This window comes from Phoxinus phoxinus (assembly GCF_949152265.1).
Source record: "Phoxinus phoxinus genome assembly, chromosome: 7".
NCBI lineage: Eukaryota > Metazoa > Chordata > Actinopteri > Cypriniformes > Leuciscidae > Phoxinus > Phoxinus phoxinus.
In genome coordinates this window covers 7,446,790-7,470,034 of record NC_136882.1, presented here as the reverse complement: position 1 = coordinate 7,470,034, position 23,245 = coordinate 7,446,790, and the positions used below count along the sequence as shown (strand labels likewise).

Sequence of the window (23,245 nt, the reverse complement as noted above, 5' to 3'; positions counted from 1 at the left end):
CGACCACAGAGATAAAACCTTCCAAGAAATCTGCTTCTGTGTTGCTTATAATGCAGCATAATGGCTAGTATGATTAAAATCTTTGTGTCATGACTTTACTGAAGTCAATAGAGTTCACTCTGTTGTCTTAGTTCTTACAAATTTCATAATGATATTTTCAAATAAAATATTGGTAAAAATGTTTTGTTTTTTCATGCATCACACTAGTTTTGCTGTAGTTCATGTATAATTTGACATTTCAACTAATTTTTGAATGGTGGTCAATGGCTTTTAATGTAGTACTAACATGTTTAGTTAATAACATGGTTATTAACACAGCAACATAATTTTTTTTTTATCTTTACACATTCACATGTTGCTAAGAAGTTATTAATTAGATACATTATGGTTTTACTTGAAAATTATTAAGATATAAATTAGGGCTGGGATAAACGATTATTTTTTAAACGATTAATCTAGCGATTATTTTTCCCGATGCATCGATTAATCTAACGATTATTTTCCCCAGTCCGATTCGATTTCGATTATCGATTATCTGCCCATTAATTGACTATAATAGCAATTTATACATGTTGATTTACATGTCTGAATGAAAAAAAACATGAATTCCTTAACATTGCAATAGCCTATATGTTTATTGCTCTTAAAATTCCAAAATAAAACATTGTACAAGTGCATGCATTTCTTAGTCAGAGGTAGCATTCAATAAAACCTTGATTAAATATCAACAAGTAGGCTAATCAAATCCTATGTGTGTAATATAAAGATTTCAGATTAATATATTCGTTTTCCTTAAAATTTGAATTAACAGAACAACTTAAACACTTTGCAGTTTGAATGATGTCCTGTAAACAAAATGACGGAGTATGTTTTTGTTTCCACTGTTCGATCGCGCCTCACACTCACACACACACATAATTAAACACTCTGCGACTTTGCGATCGCGCCTCTCTCTCTCTCTCACACACACACACACACATAATCAAACACTCTGCGACTTTTCGATCGCGCCTCTCTCTCTCTCACACACACACGCGTACACAAATATAATCAAACACTCTGCGACTTTGCGATCGCGCCTCTCTCTCTCACACACACACACAGACACACACACACACACACACACACACACACATAATCAAACACTCTCAGACTTTTCGATCGCGCCCGCGCCTCTCTCTCTGCCGTGGTGCTAGAATGGAAGGCCATCTCCATTTTGCAAAGACGACATATCAGGGAATTGTTTCCTTTTTAATTAAAGAATTCCCACACTTTAGAGGAACGAGTGCGTGCCGCCTTGCACTTCTGAAAGTCTGAGGAGCGAGTGGTGTTGCTACTACTCTCCGACGCCGCCATTTTTGTTTTGGGTCTGACGAATCGACGTGCATATTTTGCGTCGACGTATTTTTTGCGTCGACGTCATCGATGACGTCGACGCGTTGTCCCAGCCCTAATATAAATGTTTTGTAATCCTAAAGTCCCCCTGTAGTGAAAATCCAGCTTTTAATGTTGTTTATATGTCTATGTGGTGTTTTTAATGTTTTAAAAACAAACCATGTGTAAATTCATAAGTCGACAGCATTGCTGAGTATTTTCTGCTTAAAACTGCAGTGAACCAAAGACAGTCTCAAAAACACGGTTTGAAATCGCTGGTGTTTCTGACGTCACACACTACCTTGTAACCAATCAGGTCAACGTGTGATCGTCAACCAGTGGATCTCTGAGCTGAGTGAGTGCGTGGAGGCGGGGCTCATTTAAATATTCATAGAACCACGCATACTAAATGAGGCAAGAGTGTAGAGTTACATTCAAGCTATTTTAAGGCGTGACGGAAAAGAAATTCAAGGAAAAAAATTTAACATGTCATGAGTTTTAAGGGATACAATTATTGACTACAGGGGGACTTTAAGATCTACCAAGTCAGAACTGAGGAATGCAAAAGGAGTACGCAGATTTTGTATTTTGGAGGGTTTAGTAATATTCAGTAAGCAGAATACTGAATATAAGAAGTGTTACTGACTTACAAACCTCTGCTAACACCACGAACCTGAGTATGTGCATGAACGTGCATGTGTTTGCAGAGAGTTTAAAGTAATAGTTCAATCAATAAATCAATAAATGAAAATTCCCCCTCACCCATGTTACTCTAAGCCTGTATGACTTTCTTTCTTACATGAAACACAAAAGGAGACGTTACGCAGAATGTTAACGTGCTGCTTTTTTTCATACAATGAGTCAGTGTCTAGAACTGTTCAAAAAGGACATGAAAGTAATCCATAAGACAATATTTCAAGCCTTCTGAAGACATACAATAGCTTTGTGTGACTCAAATGAAGTCAATATTCACTGAAAGTCTTCCCCTTCACTGCAGTTCTCAAATCTCAGCCTCACTTGTCTTCAATGTAAGCATGACTTTTGAGATGTTGCACTAGGTTGATGCCAAACACTTGTGTGCATGAACAACCGAACAGTTTGATTACGTGGAATTGAAATTAAATGTCGGGCAAGTTTGTTAATGAACAACAGTTTAAATTTGGGTCGGTACGCCACACAAGTCTATGAAATCACTGTAAAAGAGTAAAAATACAGCAGTTTTTCTACTCACCCTGCCAAAATTTTAAAATATATTATTTTTGTTGCTTGTGATGAGGACTGCACAATTAATCAAAATGAAACCGCACGCGACTTGGCAAAGGCTGCGATTATTTTATGCGCAGCTTCTCGGTGAAGCACTGCTCTGTGATCAGCATTAAAGGAAAACTCCACTTTTTTTGGAAATAGGCTCATTTTCCAGCTCCCCTAGAGTTAAACAGTCGAGTTTTACCGTTTTCGAATCCATTCAGCCGATCTCCGGGTCTATCCGGGAATAATCAAGGAACTGCTGCCGTACCAGCAGCGCAATGATATTACAAACTTAGTGCCGGTCACGTTGGAAGTTTTCTAGCTGGGGATTATTTTCAGACGCTGCGTAATATCATTGCGCTGCTGGTACGGCAGCAGTTCCTGGATTATTACGCAGGAATGAGAGTATAGTTCCTAGTCATATTGGGCTAGAAAATCACAACTTTTCATTTTCTGTCGGTCTTAGTACACGATGTAACTACAGAAGACTCAAGTTTTAAATAGGACAAATATCGAAACTCTTTGGTAATTTTTTTGAGAGAGATGCTAACGGTCTAATCAGATTCAATGATCTATGCTAAGCTATGCTAAAAGTGCTACCACCAGACCCGGAGATCGGCTGAATGAATTCGAAAACTGTAAAACTCGACTGTTTAACTCTAGGGGAGCTGGGAAATGAGCCTATTTCCAAAAAAAGTAGTGGAGTGTTCCTTTAAATGCTGCTCCATCTGAAAGATAGAGGGCGCTCTCACGCAGACACGCCTAAATATGTCCCGTAGAAATAGATCCTAATGGGCATCACACTATCTGTAGCTGAATAAACAGAAGATGAAACGCTTTGATTGATTAAACATGACTAATAAACACGACTACGAAAATATATGGTTTATCTGAGTTCTTCAAGTCTTCTCTGGTATTTTCATGATAATAAAGTATATTTATACGTCAAAGCTAACAGACATAGCCTTTATCACTGTATAGATTACCATGAAATATTATGTTGTGAGCATTATTCTGTGTAAGAAGCCATGTCATCTCACAGAAGGATGCTCAACTGTCGTTATGGAGTGAGTTTAGAGTAAAATCATGTTATTAAATGTTGTCTTTTGTTGGATAAGATGTTCATAAATGCAGAATTTTTGCATTTTTCACTACGATTTTGTTTTGAAATTTCACAATTGTACACAATTGTAAAAATACTAATTACAAGCACGCATACACACACACACACACACACACACACACACACACACACACACACACACACACACACACACACACACACACACACACACACACACACACACACACACACACACACACACACACACACACACACACACACACACACACACACACACACACACACACACACACACACACACACACACACACACACACACAAACAGAACAAAGATATGAATGAAATAAACAATGCTTTAAGTTTTTCAGGTCTATCAGATACAAAAATACTTCAGAAATTAAATGTTATCAAATGTATATATTGTGTAAAAATATAAATTTAGATTAATCCTTATTAAGGCTACAAAAGTTATTCAGTCAAGAGCAGTGGCAGATTTTCTCTTTTTCTTTTGTTGTTTGATTAACATGAACGTCATAGAACAGAAAACTGTCGATCAGACAATGCATGAGTACCAAATCAAGTTTTCAGGAGGTGCATGTGCGTGCATGTGCGTGCGTGTGTGTGTGTGTGTGTGTGTGTGTGTGTGTGTGTGTGTGTGCGTGCGTGCGTGCGTGCGTACCTGACAGTGGAAGACATACTCCGGTGTGGCCTTCTTGTATTTCATGTTCCAGACCAAAGCCACTCCATCGGGCTCATGTGGGGCTTCCTCATTGTTGTTGTAAGAGGCGACCAGCAACTCTGGATACTGTGAACACACGTGTACAGGTCAGGAAAACAAAACTTCTGTCTATTTAAGAACAACTTTTGACTGTAGGCATCAAGTCTGGTCCACATTACAGCTCATTCTGGCAAAGAACCGCCCACTTACACACATTTAATATTTTTAAAAGACTAATAAAGCCCAGGCGTAACATGACACTTCAGTGCAGCATTTTAATTACATCTTATAAGTTAAGATACTTTTAGTTTCATTTGTTTTATTAACTGTAAATGTATTAGTTGGAGTTTGATGCTGTCACCTTTTTTTCACGAGTCATTTGACTCTATTTTAGTTTAACTCTTTTTATTGGTGTTTTACCAATCAGAGAGAAAATGGAAAACAATACAAGGTTTGTATCAACATATTGATCAATAATAATAATAATAATAAAAATATACAGGTAAAATTAAACAGACGGATTGCTTACTCTCTGATTCAAAAAAAAAAAGAAAAGAGAAAAAAGGAAAGAAAAAAGAAAAAGAAAAAGGATTATATCTGCTTGCTTCAAAACATGCTAATACATTATCCAATAATACAAGTATAAATACTAGTAGTGTAGTATGCATGTACAATCTGGTATCAATAAAAATAAAATACCGCAAGACTGTAAATATTACTAAGAAAAGAAAGAAGAAGAAGAAAAAAAATGATAAACAAAAAGAAAAAAAAACTTACAACACCTTCACATCATTTTTAACAAATCAAAGCCATCTGTCAAGAAAACAAATACAATTTATTTCCCCTTTTTTATGTACTCTGTTTCTTAGACAAATAAGGGTGGGAGAGAGGACAAAACAGCTAGGGTCAAATGCAAAAGAATGGTTATTTAAAGAAAAAATATTATTTTTTAAAATACAAAAGAAAAGGTTGCCAAATCATATGAAATTGTTCTGTTCTGCCAATCATGGTAAATCTATTTTTTTCTATTTGGATAAACTGCAGCAGGTCGTGCATCCAATGAGAGTAGCTGGGTGGAAGAGGATTTTTCCAGTTCATCAATATAAGCCTTTTGGCAATTATTAAGCAAAAAGCTAAAGCATTTGACTGTAAAGATGATAAAGATACATTGGTGGGATTAAGACCAAATAGTGCCACTAAGGGGCAGGGTTCAACATCTAGCATGAAAACATTCGAGATTGACTTGAAGATTGAAGTCCAGAAAGAGGTTAATGCTGGGCAAAGCCAAAAAGTGTGGAAGAGAGTAGCCGGGGCCTGCCGACATCGGTCACATGTAGGATCGAGATCCGGGTAAATTTTGGACAGTTTAGCTTTCGTCCAGTATATTCTGTGTAACAGCTTAAACTGTATTAGTGAGTGACGAGCACAAATAGAAGTGGTATGAACTCGACGGAGGACCTTTGACCATTCTTCATCCGTAAAAACATGATTAAGATCGGCTTCCCAGTTCTGCTTTATGTTAGACATGGGTGAAAAATCAGAGTGCGCAGTAAATGAAAAAATTGTTTTGTAGATATTAGAAACAGCACCTTTAGAGACTTTTATCTCTAAAACTTGATCAATCTCTTGTTTCTGAGGTGCATGAGGAAAGTGAGAGAATTTATTTCTTATGAATTCGCGAGTCTGAAGGTATCTAAAGAAATGAGTTTTCGGAAGGTTAAATTTGTCTGACAGATATGAAAAAGTAACAAAAGTATTATCGTGGAAGAGATCATTAATATCTACAATTCCCCTTCTAAACCATAATGCGAAGGCTCCATCTGAAATGGAAGATAAAAAAGAAGGATTTTTATATATAGGAGACAGACCCGACATTTTCTGAAAGCCAAAGTGTTTTCTAAATTGTTGCCAAATTTTTAGACTATGCAAAACTAAAGGGTTTGAAGAATAGTGGGAAAATTTTATAGGAATAGAAGAACATAATAGAGCATGTAAAGAGACTCGGCTACAAGAATCGCACTCTATTTCAACCCATGCCGGCACCCAGTGACAAAGACCATAATGCGACTGACTCCAATATAAAATGCTATGAATATTTGCTGCCCAGTAGTAAAATAAGAAGTATGGAAGTGCAAATCCACCTAATCTTTTGGGTTGCTGAAGGAAAAGTTTCTGTATTCTTACTGGGCCTCCGTTCCAAATAAAATCTGAAATCATTCGATCTAGGGATTTAAAGAATGCTTTTGGTATAAATACCGGAATATTTTGGAATAGAAATAAAAATTTGGGTAAAATATTCATTTTTATGGCATTAATTCTACCTACCAATGAAAGTGGTAAAGTTTTCCACCTAACAAGATCCTCTTTTGTTCTCTCCAAGATTGGAATAAAGTTATGTTTGAAGAGATCTACATGTTTCCGTGTTATTGTAACTCCCAAGTAACGGAAATTATCTGAGGTTGATTTAAATGGAATATTTGATGCTAAAAGATCTCTTGCGGCTGTGTTGATTGCAAAAAACTCACTCTTCTGCAAGTTTAATTTATAACCTGAGACGCTACCAAATTGACCTAAAGTACTAAGAACATGTGGAAGACAAGTTTCTGGATTTGAAATATATAACACTACGTCATCAGCATAGAGGGAAATTTTCTGTTCTTTTCCTGCTCTATGGATGCCAGTGATATTACAATTAGAACGAAAAGAGATGGCAAGAGGTTCTATAGCTATAGCAAACAAAAGTGGGGACAGCGGGCAACCCTGTCTTGTCCCACGGTGAAGAGAAAAATATTCAGAGCTAATACCATTCGTTTTTACCGATGCCACAGGGGAGGAATATAGAAGTTTTACCCAGGACACAAAATTATCCCCAAACCCAAATTTCTTTAATGTACAAAATAAATAGTCCCACTCAACGCGGTCAAAAGCTTTCTCCGCATCGAGAGAGACTAGGGCTTCTGGCATGTATGAGTCTGACGAGGTATAAATTATGTTCATCAGCCTCCTAAGATTAAAGAAGCTTTGTCTGTTTTTTATAAAGCCAGTTTGGTCCGGGTGAATAATGTCATGAATAACAGATTCCAACCTTAGAGAGAGAATCTTAGCCAGGATTTTAACATCTACATTAAGAAGGGAAATTGGACGATAGGACCCACATTCTAGTGGATTTTTGTTAGGTTTCAGGATCAGTGATATTGACGCCTGCCGCATGGAGGGAGGAAGATGCCCATCATTTAGGGATTCTTCAAAAACCGACTGTAGTAGTGGGGAGAGCTGGAGAGAGAACTTCTTTAAAAACTCTGAAGGAAAGCCATCTGGACCTGGGCATTTTCCGCTCTGCATCTGAGCAATAGCTTGCTGAATTTCAGTTAGTCTAATAGGATCCTCTAATTTGGTTTTGGACTCGTTACTAATTTGAGGGATGTCAAGATTTTCAAAATAGTGATCAATAAGATCAGCATCTTTGAAGGAGTCTGACTGATACAACGAAGAATAAAACAGTTTAAATTGATTATTAATTTCTTGAGGGTCTGATATACTATTCCCTGCTGTGTCTTGGATTTGAGCAATAAAGCTCCTTGCAGATTGCAACCTAAGTTGTAATGCAAGTACTTTACTTGGTTTATCGCCAAACTCATAGAATCGATGACGTGACTTAAGTAAAAGGTGTTCAGCATGGCTAGTGGAAAGAAGATTATATTCAGAAAGCAAAAAAGCCCTTTCCTTATATAGTAATGGGGTTGGACTTGGTGCATATTTCTGGTCTAACTGACCGATCTGTCTAGAGAGTTCCCCGAGCTTTTTATCCCGCACCTTTTTGATATAAGCAGAACGAGAAATTATTTCTCCACGCAAATAAGCTTTGAGCGTGTCCCAGAGAAGAGATACAGAAATTCCCTCAGTAGAGTTAACCTCAAGAAAAGTACTGATCTTTTCGGAAATAAACTCAACAAAGTGGTTATCTGATAAGAGTAATACATTCATTCTCCAAGAATTTGAAATTAAAGAACCCCCAGGGAGGGCCAGTTCGAGAATTACTGGGGCATGATCAGAGATGACTATACTTCCATAAGAGGAAGACTTTACTAAAGGAATAAGTTTGCTGTCAATGATAAAATAATCGATACGTGAATAAGTATGGTGAACTGGAGAAAAAAAAGAGAAAGTTTTAGTACTGGGATTCAAATGACGCCATATATCAGTTATACCGTACCACTCCAAAAAGGAGTTAATTGTTTTAGAGGATTGAGACAGGATAGCTGGTCTGGGGGATGACCTATCTAATGCAGTATTAAGGACACAATTAAAATCACCTCCCATAATCAGTTGGTAAAGATTCAGGTCTGGAAAATTAGAAAAAAGTTTTGCAAAAAAGTCTGGATTATCCCAATTAGGAGCATAAACACTTGCTAAAGCAACTCGAATACCATAAAGAGTGCCCGAAACGATTACATATCTACCATTAGGGTCTGAAATAACTTTAGAGGGATTAAATGGAGTATTCTTGTTAATTAAAATGGCTGTACCTCTAGCTTTACAATTAAATCCAGAGTGGAACACCTGTCCCACCCATGACCTCATTAAGCTTTTATGGCTGGAGTTCTTAAGGTGGGTTTCCTGCAAAAAACATACATCTCCCTTCAACTTAAATAAATTGGAAAATATTTTTATACTTTTCACTCGATTATTCAATCCCTTTACGTTCCAACTAATTAATTTAACACAGCCCCCCTTCCCCTGGAATGTATTAAGCATTGGTAATGAACCTTAGCTCAATGTTGTTAGGGGAAAAAATAAAATAAAGATAATTGTAAAAATAGAGCATGACAAACAGTGCTAGCAAATAAGAGATGGCTGAAGGTGCAAAAAAAAAAGAAAAAGAAAAAAAAAAGCTTACATACGAAACACTAACAAACCTAACTGAAAGGAACGTAACAGTCAGGTACAAAACAGCTAGGTTAACTAGCTCTTGCAACTTTAGCTGCCCTTTCGGCAGTGCTCCGTGAACAGGAGTTAAGTATAGTTTATTATTTCAGCAGTAGGCTATATGATGCATATCATCCAAACCAGAGAAAGGCAGAACAGTAGGATGGCATCCAACTCAGTCTCAGTATTCAGTTTATAGGACGGGGCAAGATTTTAGCGACTCGGGATTGAATGTGGACTAACGTTACCTACCTCCATTTTCATAACACAAACACTCACTTAAAGCAGGGTGGTAAACTCTTTTTAAATTTGCAACATGTCCGTCGCTCAATCCTTGCTGGTTGCAGACTTAATGACCGTACTAACAAAGTCCATCGCTGCCTGCGGAGTCTGGAATAAATGGCGCTGTCCTTGGAAGTCGACGCGGAGTCTGGCGGGATGCAACATTCCGTAGGTGATGCCAGCATTGCGGAGTGCTGTTTTCACGTCTTTCAATTCAGCGCGGCGTCTCGCCACCTCAGCAGACATGTCCGGGAAAATACGAACCACAGCACCATTAAACTCTAACGAGCCCAGTTCGCGACTCAGCTTCAATATGAGTTCTTTGGTTTGGTAATGGTGGAGACGGACCAGCATATGTCTAGAAAAAGCGCTTTGTTGAGATTTTTGGCCGACACGATGAGCTCGATCAATTTCCAGAGGTCGCGTAAACGCACCGTCTCCAAACAGATCAATAAAAAAAGAAGTCATAAAAGCAACCGGACTTTGGCCCTCCGAGCCCTCTGGTATTCCAATAACTCTTAGATTTTGCCTCCGTGACCGGTTCTCCAGGTCATCCAGTTTGAGTTTGAGGCTGGTGTTTTCTGTTTGCAGCGTGCTGCACAGTTTCTCCACCGCCGACAACCGGCCGTCTGAGTCGTTGAGTGCCTCTTCGATGTCCCCGATCTTTTGAGCTTGTGATGACAGGGTTGTCTGTAATGTGGAAACGGCAGAACGAATTTCAGACAGAAATTCAGATCGTAGTGACGAGATTTCTGAGCGGATGGTGGATGAAATTAGGTCCTTCAAGGAAGCTGGCGTGATCTCTTCCTCCACCTGTACTGAGGCGCTAGCGTTAGCCTTAGCAGCATGGTCGCTCCCTTTGTCAGTCAGCATTTCTACAATATTTCGCCCCGATTTTCCTGGTTTTGGCATTCTTCCTTATTAATGTAACAACAAATCAAATATTTAGTTAAATAAATAAATAAATGGCACTGCTGAAAATAAAATAAATGAGTGTTCACGGAGCGACTTCCAAACCACGTCTATTCACCACGAGGCATACCGGAAGTCATTTGACTCTATTTTAAATACTTTGAAGGTGAGTGTGTCATCTTTTGATATTTTATATACTTTTATCACATCCCAGCATGTAGGGACAAATAATACTGCTATTAATACTAATAATATAATACTGATAGGGTTTTACTCAAAACATTTTTTACACCAAATAAGACACAGTCACTCCAAAAGGGCTTCTGTTTGAAAAGCACCTCTAAACATACGTTTTTTCACATCCATATTTGTTGGTTTGTAAATTGTTATTTTCTGGAACACTGGAACATGTTTACCAGATGAGCTAGAGCTTTTGCTAGTTTTAAGAGGATCAGTAATATTTTCAACATTTCAGACGGTTTCAGACAAATTCTATCATCAGAAATACAAGCAGATTTTAAAACATCATGGTTAATTTTGAAATGTAGTAAAGATAATTCAGAGAAAATCCATAGTTAATAAATAATAAATAAATGTGTGTGGCTCTGAAATTTGTATGTACTGTATGCATGCATGCTTGATTTATAAAGTTTTGAGGTCACGTACCTGTGGGGACCAATCCAGACAGGTTACCACTCGCTGTTTGGACCAGCGGTCATCAACAAACTGCCTGTTCAGAGACAGCTTCGCCCCAGCCTGCATCTCACTAGATACACACACATCTCACATTAAACAGGGCATATGAACAGTGATTTTTTTTCTTTTTAGGGCTGATGGTTACCCCTCCTTCTCCTCCATGTCACGGCCGCTGTAGTCGAAGAAAACATCCACGTGTTCGGACAGAGCGCGCTCCACGATGCGTGTGCTGTGATCGAAAAACTCCATGAACTCCTCCGAGTGCAGGATCTGCAACCTCTCCTCCTCTGTTAGCTCATGAGGGGCTGCTGCACTCACCAACAGACAGGGAACAAGCGACAGGTGTGCAATTGGGTGAAATTAATTCCATTTATAAATCAGAATAGTTGAATTCTTGATTCTAATGGTTAAAGGGATAGTTCACCCAAAAATGAAAATTAGCCCATGATTTACTCACCCTCAAGTCATCCTAATATAAGTGTATACGACTTTCTTCTTTCAGACGAATACGAATACGGAGATATATTAAAACATGTCCTGGCTTCTTCCAAGCTCTATAATGGCAGTTAAATGGCGGTTTCTGTTTTGAAGTCCATAAAAGTGAATCTATCCATCATAAAAGTGAATCCATACATGATAAAAATGCATCAATCCATGATAAAAGTGCATCTATCCATCATAAAAGTGCATCTATCCATGATAAAAGTGCATCTATCCATGATAAGTTAATCCATCCATGATAAAAGTGAATCTATCCATGATAAAAGTGAATCCATACATGATAAAAGTGCATCAATCCATGATAAAAGTGCATCTATCCATGATAAAAGTGCATCTATCCATGATAAGTTAATCCATCCATGATAAAAGTGAATCTATCCATGATAAAAGTGCATCTATCCATCATAAAAGTGCATCTATCCATCATAAAAGTGCATCAATCCATGATAAAAGTGAATCTATCCATGATAAAAGTGCATCTATCCATCATAAAAGTGCATCCATCCATCATAAAAGTGCATCTATCCATGATAAAAGTGCATCAATCCATGATAAAAGTGCATCTATCCATGATAAAAGTGCATCTATCCATCATAAGTGCATCAATCCATCATAAAAGTGCATCAATCCATGATAAAAGTGCATTAATCCATCATAAAAGTGCATCAATCCATGATAAAAGTGCATCTATCCATCATAAAAGTGCATCTATCCATGATAAAAGTGCATCTATCCATCATAAGTGCATCAATACATCATAAAAGTGCATCTATCCATGATAAAAGTGCATCTATCCATCATAAAAGTGCATCTATCCATCATAAAAGTGCATCTATCCATGATAAAAGTGCATCTATCCATCATAAGTGCATCAATACATCATAAAAGTGCATCTATCTAGGGATGGGCGATATGGCCTAAAATCCATATTGCGATATACATTGCAGCCTCTTGCGATAACGATATATATCACGATATATAAATTATAATAAACCATTTCAGAACAGGTTACACAGACCCTAAGGAAAGCCAAACAACTGCTAAATGTTTTTTTTTTAAAGAAAGAAAGAAACAGTGTACAGTTAGGTCCATATATATTTGGACACAGGCACAATTTTCATACTTTTGGTTCTGTATACCACCAGAATAAAATTAAAATGAAACAATCAATATGAATTTGAAGTGCAGACTTTCAGCTTTAATTAAAGGGGTTGAACAAAAATATCAAGTAAACATTTTAAGAACTGCAACCATTTTTATACACAGTACCCCTATTTTCAGGGGCTCAAATGTAATTGGACAAATTAATATAATCATAAATAAAATGTTCATTTTTAATATTTTGTTGAGAATCCTTTGCAGGCAATGACTGCCTGAAGTCTGGAACTCATGGACATCACCAAAGACTGGGTTTCCTGCTTTGTGATGCTTTGCCAGGCCTTAACTGCAGCTGTCTTCAGCTGTTGTTTGTTTGTAGGTCTTTCTGCCTTTAGTTTTACCTTCAGCAAGTGAAATGCATGCTCGATCGGGTTGAGATCAGGTGATTGACTCGGCCATTGCAGAATATTCCACTTCTTTTCCTTAAAAAACTCCTGGGTTGCTTTTGCAGTGTGTTTTGGATCATTGTCCATCTGTACTGTGAAGCGCCGTCCAACCAACTTTGCTGCATTTGGCTTAATCTGGGCAGACAGTATATTCCTATACACTTCAGAATTCATCCGGCTGCTTCTGTCTTCTGTTACATCATCAATAAACACCAGTGATCCAGTGCCACTGGAAGCCATGCATGCCCATGCCATCACACTGCCTCCACCATGTTTAACAGAAGATGTTGTATTCTTTGGATCATGAGCTGTTCCAAGCTTTCTCCATACTTTTTTCTTCCCGTCATTTTGGTACATGTTGATTTTAGTTTCATCCGTCCAAAGAATGCTTTTCCAGAACTGGTCAGGCTTTTTTAGATGCTTTTTGGCAAAGTCTAATCTGGCCTTTCTATTCTTGATGCTTACGAATGGTTTGCACCTTGTGGTGAACCCTCTGTATTTGTTCTCGTGAAGTCTTCTCTTGATTGTAGACTTTGACAATGACACGCCTACCTCCTGGAGAGTGTCCTTCACTTGGCTGGATGTTGTGAATGGGTTTTTCTTTACCATGGAGAGGATCCTGCGATCATCTACCACTGTTGTCTTCCGTGGACGTCCAGGCCTTTTTATGTTGCTGAGCTCACCAGTGGATTCTTTTTTTCTCAGATTGTACCAAACTGTTGATTTGGCCACTCCTAATATTCCTGCTATCTCTCGGATGGATTTATTTTGTTTTTGAAGCCTAATGATGGCCTGTTTTACTTGCATGGAGAGCTCCTTTGAACGCATGATGTAGGTTCACAGCAATATATTCCAAATGCAAATACTACACTTAGAATCAACTCCAGACCTTTTACCTGTTTAATTAATGAATAAATAACGAAGGAATAGCCCACACCTGTCCATGAAATCACTTTTGATTCAATTGTCCAATTACTTTTGGTCCCTTGAAAAAGGGGGGGTGGCTCTCCCAAGAGCTGTAATTCCTAAACCCTTCCTCCAATTTGGATGTAAATACCCTCAAATTAAACCTGAGAGTGTGCACTTTCAGCCCATATCCATTAAATAACTATAGCTTGAATATGTGTTGGTAAATACCTGAAAAAAAAGAAAAAATGTGCCTGTGTCCAAATACATATGGACCTAACTGTATGTAGTTTTGAGAACATTTATTGTGCAAAACTGTAATTATACAACATAATGTTGCAGATAAATAAAGTTCAAGAACACTAGACTTTAAGTAGCCCTAATGTTTATATTATGGCTAGAAGCTTATGAAACCCCAAATTCAAAATTAGAATATTGTGAAAAGGTTTTCATAAAGCTGTAAGCCATAATCATCGAAATTATAACAAATAAAGCCTTGTAATATCTCACTTTGCATGTAAGGAGTCTATATAATATATTAGTTTCACTTTTGCATGATATTCTAATTTTTCGAGTTTCTCCTGTTATACGTCAACTAAAGAAAATGCTTCAAGTATAACAGTTTATTTACAGTAGTGCCGTGCCATAGACAGTAAAAAGTGCAGAACAGTGCAGAAGGCACTCCAAATCAAATGTAGTTTTAGTTTGGCTATTTTTTTAAAGGACACAAAAGATGCAAAGAGCAGAAAAACTGATGTCTTCTCAGTTAAAAAGCAACACAACAACGAATCTTAAAATCCGGCACACAGAGATTTTGTGTTTACACCACTATCTCGTGAATACGCGCTGTTATTCAGTGACATGTTTCGTTTTGAGGTGGTAGAACATATTAGTCGTGTGTGTTACCGAACTGTTGCCCCACACACTCTGTATAGTTTGCTGCAGCTCGTCGGACGGCTTAAATCTGAACCAAGTCCAAATATTGGATGTTGCACCGATCTTTTTCACCAGCACCTCCATTTCGCTTTCAGCCATGTTTACTCAAGATGACGACGAATATGATGCGGTTCAGCCGGTTGCAGCTCGTGGCTCTAAATTTCGCAGGTAGATTGTGTCATCAACATGCATTATCGCGATAGAATTACAATCTCTATCATTGGCCAATTTTGTATTGTTTATATCGCATATCGTTTATATCGCCCATTACTACATCTATCCATGATAAAAGTGCATCAATCCATGATAAAAGTGCACCTATCCATCATAAAAGTGCATCAATCCATGATAAAAGTGCATCTATCCATCATAAAAGTGCATCTATCCATGATAAAAGTGCATCTGTCCATCATAAAAGTGCATCTATCTATCTATCTATCATAAAAGTGCATCTATCCATGATAAAAGTGCATCAATCCATGATAAAAGTGCATCAATCCATGATAAAAGTGCATCTATACATCATAAAAGTGCATATATCCATGATAAAAGTGCATCTATTCATCATAAAAGTGCATCTATCCATGATAAAAGTGCATCTATTCATGATAAAAGTGCATCTATCCATGATAAAAGTGCATCTATTCATGATAAAAGTGCATCTATTCATCATAAAAGTGCATCTATCCATGATAAAAGTGTCCCAAACGATGGTTTAATAAAGGCCTTCTGAAGTGTAGCGATGCGTTCGTGTAAGAAAAATATCCATATTTAAGACTTTATAAAGTAAAATAACTAGCTTCCAAACTGAAAAAGCAATTCACTGCCATTATAAAGCTTGGAAGACCCAGGACATTTTATAATATAACTCCGATTGTATTTGTCTGAAAGAAGAATGTCATACACACTTCAGAGTGAGTAAATCATGGGCTAATTTTAATTTTTGGGAGAACTATTCCTTTAACAAATGTTCCAGGTTCAATCTTGTTATTCCAGTTTTGAGCCAAGCAAGATGCTTAATTGTTGTCTAAATGTCTGAGCACAAGTACAGTGCTATGCATAAGTTTAGACACCCATGCTAAAGTTGACTAAAAAGAGGAATAAAAAATCATCTTTTGGAAATTGAACTTAATGCCTTAATTTAAAAAAATAGGAAAAATCCAACCTTTAAGGACACCAATTTTCTTTGTGAATGAATAATGTATCGTAAATAAATAAATGTTCTTCCTTAAATCACAGGGTGCATAAGTTTGGACACCCCTATGTTAAATTCCCATAGAGGCAGGCAGATTTTTATTTTTAAAGGCCAGTTACTTCATGGATCCAGGATACTCTGCATCCTGATAAAGTTCCCTTGGCCTCTGGAATTAAAATATCCCCACATCATCACACACACTTCACCATACCTGGATATTGGCATGGTTTTATTTCAGTTCGCCTAACAGCTGGTTTGATTTGCATTGAGAGATGATCTTATGGAAAGTACTCCATGCCAATCTCCAGGTATGGTGAAGGGTGTGTGATGATGTGGGGATATTTTAATTCCAAAGGCCAAGGGAACTTTATCAGGATGCAGAGTATCCTGGGTCCATATAGTAACTGGCCTTTAAAAATAAAAATCTGCCTGCCTCTATGGGAATTTAACATAGGGGTGTCCAAACTTATGCACCCTGTATTTTAAGGAAGAACATTTATTTATTTACGATACATTATTCATTCACAAAGAAAATTGGTGTCCTTAAAGGTTGGATTTTTCCTATTTTTTTAAATTAAGGCATTAAGTTCAATTTCCAAAAGATGATTTTTTATTCCTCTTTTTAGTCAACTTTAGCATGGGTGTCTAAACTTATGCATAGCACTGTATATATCTCGCACAGGGTAACTGTGGAAAAATTTATTTCGAACCACTGAACTATTGAAAATTCAACACACACTCAAGATGGAAATATGTCCAGAACTTGGGAGTTGAAATTGTGTGCATTAAATAGAAAATAATTCAGTGGTCTGTTTTTCCCCATTGCATTATGTTCTCTAGTTGTGCATCTAATATACCAACATTATGTTAAAAACCTGATTTCAGCAACAACCACTGCCAATTTTCATAGGCAAAGACAGAACATATGTGAATGGTCTTCTTCAATCATAAATAATATAATGTCAACAAATATCAGTGTTTGGATTATTAAAGTGAAACATATAAAACATGCAAACACACCAAATGGTCTGTAATGTCTTCCAGTGGAGTTGGTAGGACAATGAACATGAGATGCGTTCAATAGTTTACCTTCCTCTTCTTGTTTCTCCACTGGTTTGTCTTTCTCTGCCTCGACCTCTGGCTGTGGTGCTGGGGCTTCTTCCTCCTCATCTTCCTCTGCAATAGTAACATCACAAACATTATGTACACCAGAGCTGCAGAACTGTGTTATTAAAGGACACATGCTTTTTTAAACTGTTAATACTTTACCCTGGGTTAAAGGGATAGCTCACCCAAAAATGAAAATTTGTTTACTCACCCTCATGTTGTTCTAAATGTATATGAGTTTCTATGTTGTGTCGAACACAAAAGAAGATATTTTGAAGAATGTCAGTAACCAAAGAGATGCTGGTCCCCATTGACTTCCATAGGAAAAAAAATACTATGGAAGTCAATGGGGTCCAAATGTCTGGTTACCGACATTCTTTAAAATATCTTCTTTTGTGTTCGACAGAAGAAAGAAACTCATACAGGTTTAGATAATGTTTAGATAAAGATAAAGCTGAGTAAATGATGACAGAATTTTTATTTTTGGGTGAACTGTCCCTTTAAGTACATTGCATTTGTAAACCATTGGTTAAAGTTTTTATGTGGATATTTATGAGGTTACATGGTCACACTTTAGATTAGGGTCCAATTCTCACTATTAATAACTACGACCTTTGCCTTAAACTCATAATTACTGCGTATTAATAGTTAGTAAGTTAGTTGTTAAGTTTAGGTATCGGGTGGATTATGGGATGTAGAATATGGTCATGCAGAATGAGACATTAATATGTGCTTTATGAGTACTACTAATAAACAGCCTATATCATAGTAATATGCACCCTAATAAGCAACTAGTTAATAGTGAGAATTGGACCCTACACTAAAGTGTTACCGGTTATAAACATTCAATGAGGTTAGAAGTCAGAAAGTTTCAGATTGGTGTTAAACAACTCAATTCATTCTTTCAAATTGTATACTTTTGATACCATAATTCAGCACACACACATTTACATATCAACACCTTTTCACTGTTCAGCAACTTGGCCTAAGGACCATATGAACTGTTGCATGAAGTCAGCCAATCATAACAGAGGTCATTAACATATGTAAACGACCTCTTAAAGGAACAGTAGCCTTTTCAAATGTATGGGTCAGAGAGTGTGATAAATGGGTAATACTTTCCAATAAGATTTCATTTGTTAACATTCAGTGTGTGTGTGTGTGTGAACATTGTATCTAGTCTGTCTTCTCTCTTATCTACAGGGGTCTTCGGCATCACAGAGGTCTTAACCTACAGCCCGTCCAACAGACTCCCGGTGTAACTGAGACCGGGACTATTCAGCAGCGCATCCCATAGACACACGCAGGGCAGCAGGTGCCAGCGGCTGAGACAGCTGACGGCTGGCTGTGTGTATTAGGCAGATGGTTTCGCTGAAATTGTGTGTGTGTGGTGGCACGGGGATGGCACAGGGGTTTCTGCCTGACTGCTTTTAGTCAAGACTCTCTCCGGATACACAAGTTCATGCAATTAGAGAGTCGGCGGGGGGTCCATGGGCCGCTATTCACCCCCAAACATGAGCAGCTAAATGAAGCTGCTGCCCTGACCAGCTGTAAGCCACACACACAGCTCATCTCCGACAATACTCACCACTGAAGCCTGAACAAATGCAAACGCTCAGGGGGAAAAAACATGTTAAAAAGACCTCAAAGGAATAGCTCCCAAAATTAAATGTCTTCATTTGTTTGCCTTCATGCCATTACAAACTCGTATGACTTTCTTTCCTCCATGGAACAGAAAAGGAGAATATATGAAGAATATTATACCCCATTACATTTTCAGTAAAATAAAAAAGGAAACTAAATATAACCACAATAAAAATACAATTAAAAGTAGTCCATATAAGGCTGCATGACTTTGGGATATAAATAAAAAAAAACAATTGCCATTTTCTGATAAATGTTGTAACTGATTTTAAACCCCATGTTTGAAGATTTTTAAATAATTAAATAATAATATTGTTGTTATTACAAAATAAAAATCTTAAACATAATAAAAAAATATTACTAGGGATGTCCCGTTCAAGTTTTTTTTTACTTGTATTTTCCTAGTGTTTGTTGCAGACTGCAAGTACATTAAAGTAATTAAAATCACTCCAATGCACACAGGGATGTGAAGAGAGTTCCTTAGTAATTATATTGAGTCAAGACATTGGTTGATGTAAACAGTGTGGTCACAATTATGAATATATAAAATGATTGCGTGTTATATGTGACCCTGGACCACAAAACCAGTCACAACGGTCAACTTTTTGAAATTGAGATTCATACATCATCTGAAGCTGAAATAAATACGCTTTCCATTGATGTATGTTTTTTTTAGGATAGGACAATATTTGGCCGAGATACAACTATTTGAAGATCTGTAAACCTGAGGGTGCAAAAAAATCAAAACATTGAGAAAATCTCCTTTAAAGGTGTTCATTTATGTTCACGATTGTGCTGCATTCACTCACAAAAATAAATGTTTTATATGTTTACAGGTAGGAAATTTACTAAATATCTTCATGGGACATGATCTTTACTTTTTATGATTTTTGGCATAAAAGAAAAATGTATAATTTTGTCCCATACAATGTATTGTTGGCTATTGCCACAAATATACCTGTGTGACTTGTGACTGGTTTTGTGATCCAGGGTCACATAAATACAATGAGCAGAATAATTGCAGCAGAATGAAAATAGTGGAAATAATGTTAGAAATCATGAATCTCGCGGTGCCAGAATGGCAGAATATCCTAAGCAAGACACAACCCAATGGCAACGACGTCAGATAGTCTGATGGGCAGATAAAACATAAACTGTAAATAAAGGACTTTCGAGTAATTTGTTACAAAAGTGTGCATTAAATATGCTAAACACTGAAGCTTGAATGTGCATGTGTGACGTGCTTGAGCTGCTTCTTTTCCTTTTAAAGGCACACTACGCAAGATTTCTGTTTTTGTCAAACAGCGACCCCTAGAGTCGCTGTGGAGTACTTGTATTTAAAGTTACTGTCGTAAATCCCACTCTCGCGCAGAGCCGTTTCTGCACTCACGGCCGGATCCCCTCCCCATGTACACCGGTGTCTGTTCAGAAGGATGGAAGCGTCGGACATCGAGCACGTCTAATGACCAGCTAAAGCTTTTTTAACGCACATCGATAAATGTATTCAGTAAATGTGTTTCCATCTTAGTTTGAGCGCATTGTTTTTTGCAATTGAGCGCATACATTTTTTATGCGCGTTTTTAGAATTTATGTGCATCTTGGCGTTTCCATTCAGGGTTTTTTCATGCGAAAAAATACGCATAAAAAATAGGATGGAAACATAGCTACTGACTACAACCGTAAGTGACTCCCACATATTTACATGTACTGACTCTCACATGAAAACATTTTTATTTATATTAATCGTGTAACCCTATTCTATAGGATACCATAAGACAAGCTTGTCTGTGAGCAACAGAATAAAATAGAAGTCATTATTCACTGAAAATGCTCCCCTCCGCCACGGCTCTCAAATGAAATAAGGCAGCAAATGCCATTTAGCCACGACATGAGAACCACAGGAACCATTTTTCTAGTCAAAATGACTTCTTGAACCATTTATAAATTGGAATATTATCAGTTAATAATGACTTTAAATGTTTTCCTCACACAAAGCTCTGACCGCAGAACACTATGAACATGGCGCTACAACTAAAGACTTTGTACATCAGTCTAATGGACTGCTTTTGGTTTCCGTTTTAAAGAAAAAAAGATTCTCACCTAATGACACAAAGCCAAAATAACGAATTTCCATTAATTTCTCGACAAACAGTCATATTCGATAATCAAAGGGATGGTTTTGTGTTACGCCCATGTTAATGGCATTCTGTTTTGCATGACCAGAAAAACTTGTTTCAATAGAGAGCGAAATCTCCCTTTCTTGCAATAATCAAAATGATAATGTCATCTGTCAGCTTTTACATCGGAAACGCGTCCACGGCTCTCTCTGGAAAGGCCGGGTTTGAAGAGAGAGAGGTGGGGGGAAGGGGGGGTTCGTTCTGATGAGTTTATGGAGTCGTTCTGATGACACGGGCCATCTCGCCGTGCCGGGCCCGTACTCAGGAACGAGAGAGGAGAGAAGGTTAAAATCTTTCCTTTCAAGGGCCTCAATCAGGCTTGGAGGAAAACAGTAATCAGTGTCTTTCAGTCCGGGGCCCGAACGCAGCGCGGCCCTTTCTCTGCCAGCCAGACCCGAGCAATCAACCTGCCAGGCATTAGCAGCGGAAAGACAATCTGAAAATAAGGGGTGTAATGCACCTGCCAGCAAAAATGCCCATTTGGAGAAAAGCAAGTGATCCTGGTGACCCCACAGAGAGGAGGAGAGAGAGAGAGAGCGAGAGAGAGAGAGAGCGAGAGAGAGAGAGAGAGAGAGAGAGAGAGCGAGAGAGAGAGAGAGAAACATTTAACACAATTCACCCTGATGGCAGATCCCCTTCCCATCGACACCTCATCTCAAAGCTGCAGCAATTATAGCTTTTGTATCCCTCAAGAAATAAAAGCTTTTTTTGCGGGGGGGGAGGGCGTAAGCAGAGAGAGAAAGAGAGCGGCCGGTAATCGGCAGGCTTTGTCAAAGGACAATGTATTAATGCAAGCGCCCCATGGGGTCAGAGGTTGTTCGAGAACAAGACTAATGCTCTTTGATGTCCTCTGCAGGTGCACAGACTCCGTCGCACGCCCGCAGAAAAGAGGACACAGAGAGACCCTCCGAACGCTGACTTCCTTGTTCGTGCTTGTGAAAGAGGACCGAGCAAACCTTAGCTCTGTGAATAAGACTACGGGACTTTTGCGCAACTCAATGCACCGGTTGAATGTGATTGGCTTTACCTCTGGAAAAATCAATAAAAAAGATGTGCGCTTAGAGCTCACACGGGAAGGTCATTTGAACAGATCAACAAAGATCAATGTTCAGTGTCACGTTTGGGCATCACAGGCCTGGATCTTAATGTCTTAAGGTCACATTTAATGCCACATTTACCCTTGTTCTGGATGTTTGTGCATGAAATCCAGTTATTTCAATAGGAATTTCACATATGGCTGAAAAAGCAAAAAGTTGCTGTTTGGATTTAAATAGGCAAATGCTTAAGAGTCTATGATTGGACCATTATTGCAGTGGTTACTATGTTTCTAGCATGTTATATGTTTGGCAACAGTTCTTCTAGCCCTAATTGAAGTGTGTAGCTTTTTATTTCTTAAACAACCATGTAGGAAGACACACCATGGCCATATTGCAGGATGACAATGTCAGGATTCATCAGGCTCAAACTGTGAAAAGGTGATGATACACAAGGCAACTTTTTGAGCAATCTTGCAGAGCGATTGTTGCTTGGGCACTTTCCCATTGAAAATGGGCAATAAATTACTATCTGGATCATTTAGATCGAGTCTCTCATCTGGTTGCCCTTTGACGGCAACATTGCCCAGCAACATTGCTCAAAAAGTTGCCCTGTGTATCATCACCTAAAGAATGGTTGTGAGGAGCATGAAGAATCATTTTCACACATGAATCCAGACGTTAAAGGACGTGCTGGAGGAGACTTTACCGAGTGCTGGACTCTTGCATTGCCAACACAAGATCTTGACCAAAAACTGATGCACCTCTTGATGGAAAAAGTTGTGATGTATTTCCATCAAGAGGTGCATACATTTTTGGTTAGGGTTGGGCATCGAGAACCGGTTCCAACTTGGAACCGTTTAAAAAAATCACGATGCCATAGGAATTGTTTAGAAAATTTGTTTTCGATTCCGATCATCGGTTCCGCGCAAGTTTTGGTTTCCATAGTGGCCACCGGATT

General features: G+C 38.0%; 1 protein-coding gene across 2 annotated transcripts in view; it reads right to left on the bottom strand.

Annotated features, from left to right (window-relative positions):
* Window positions 1–23,245, bottom strand: part of dync1i2a (dynein, cytoplasmic 1, intermediate chain 2a) — a 114,440-nt gene that overhangs the window by 14,681 nt on the left and 76,514 nt on the right. For both annotated transcript variants that reach the window (XM_079619805.1, XM_079619806.1), the window contains 4 exons: window positions 17,412–17,498; window positions 11,386–11,548; window positions 11,211–11,310; window positions 4,386–4,511 (listed from right to left, as the gene is read on the bottom strand). In XM_079619805.1, the coding sequence (XP_079475931.1) occupies window positions 4,386–4,511; window positions 11,211–11,310; window positions 11,386–11,548; window positions 17,412–17,498 (476 nt within the window). The remainder of the gene's footprint in view (window positions 1–4,385; window positions 4,512–11,210; window positions 11,311–11,385; window positions 11,549–17,411; window positions 17,499–23,245) is intronic.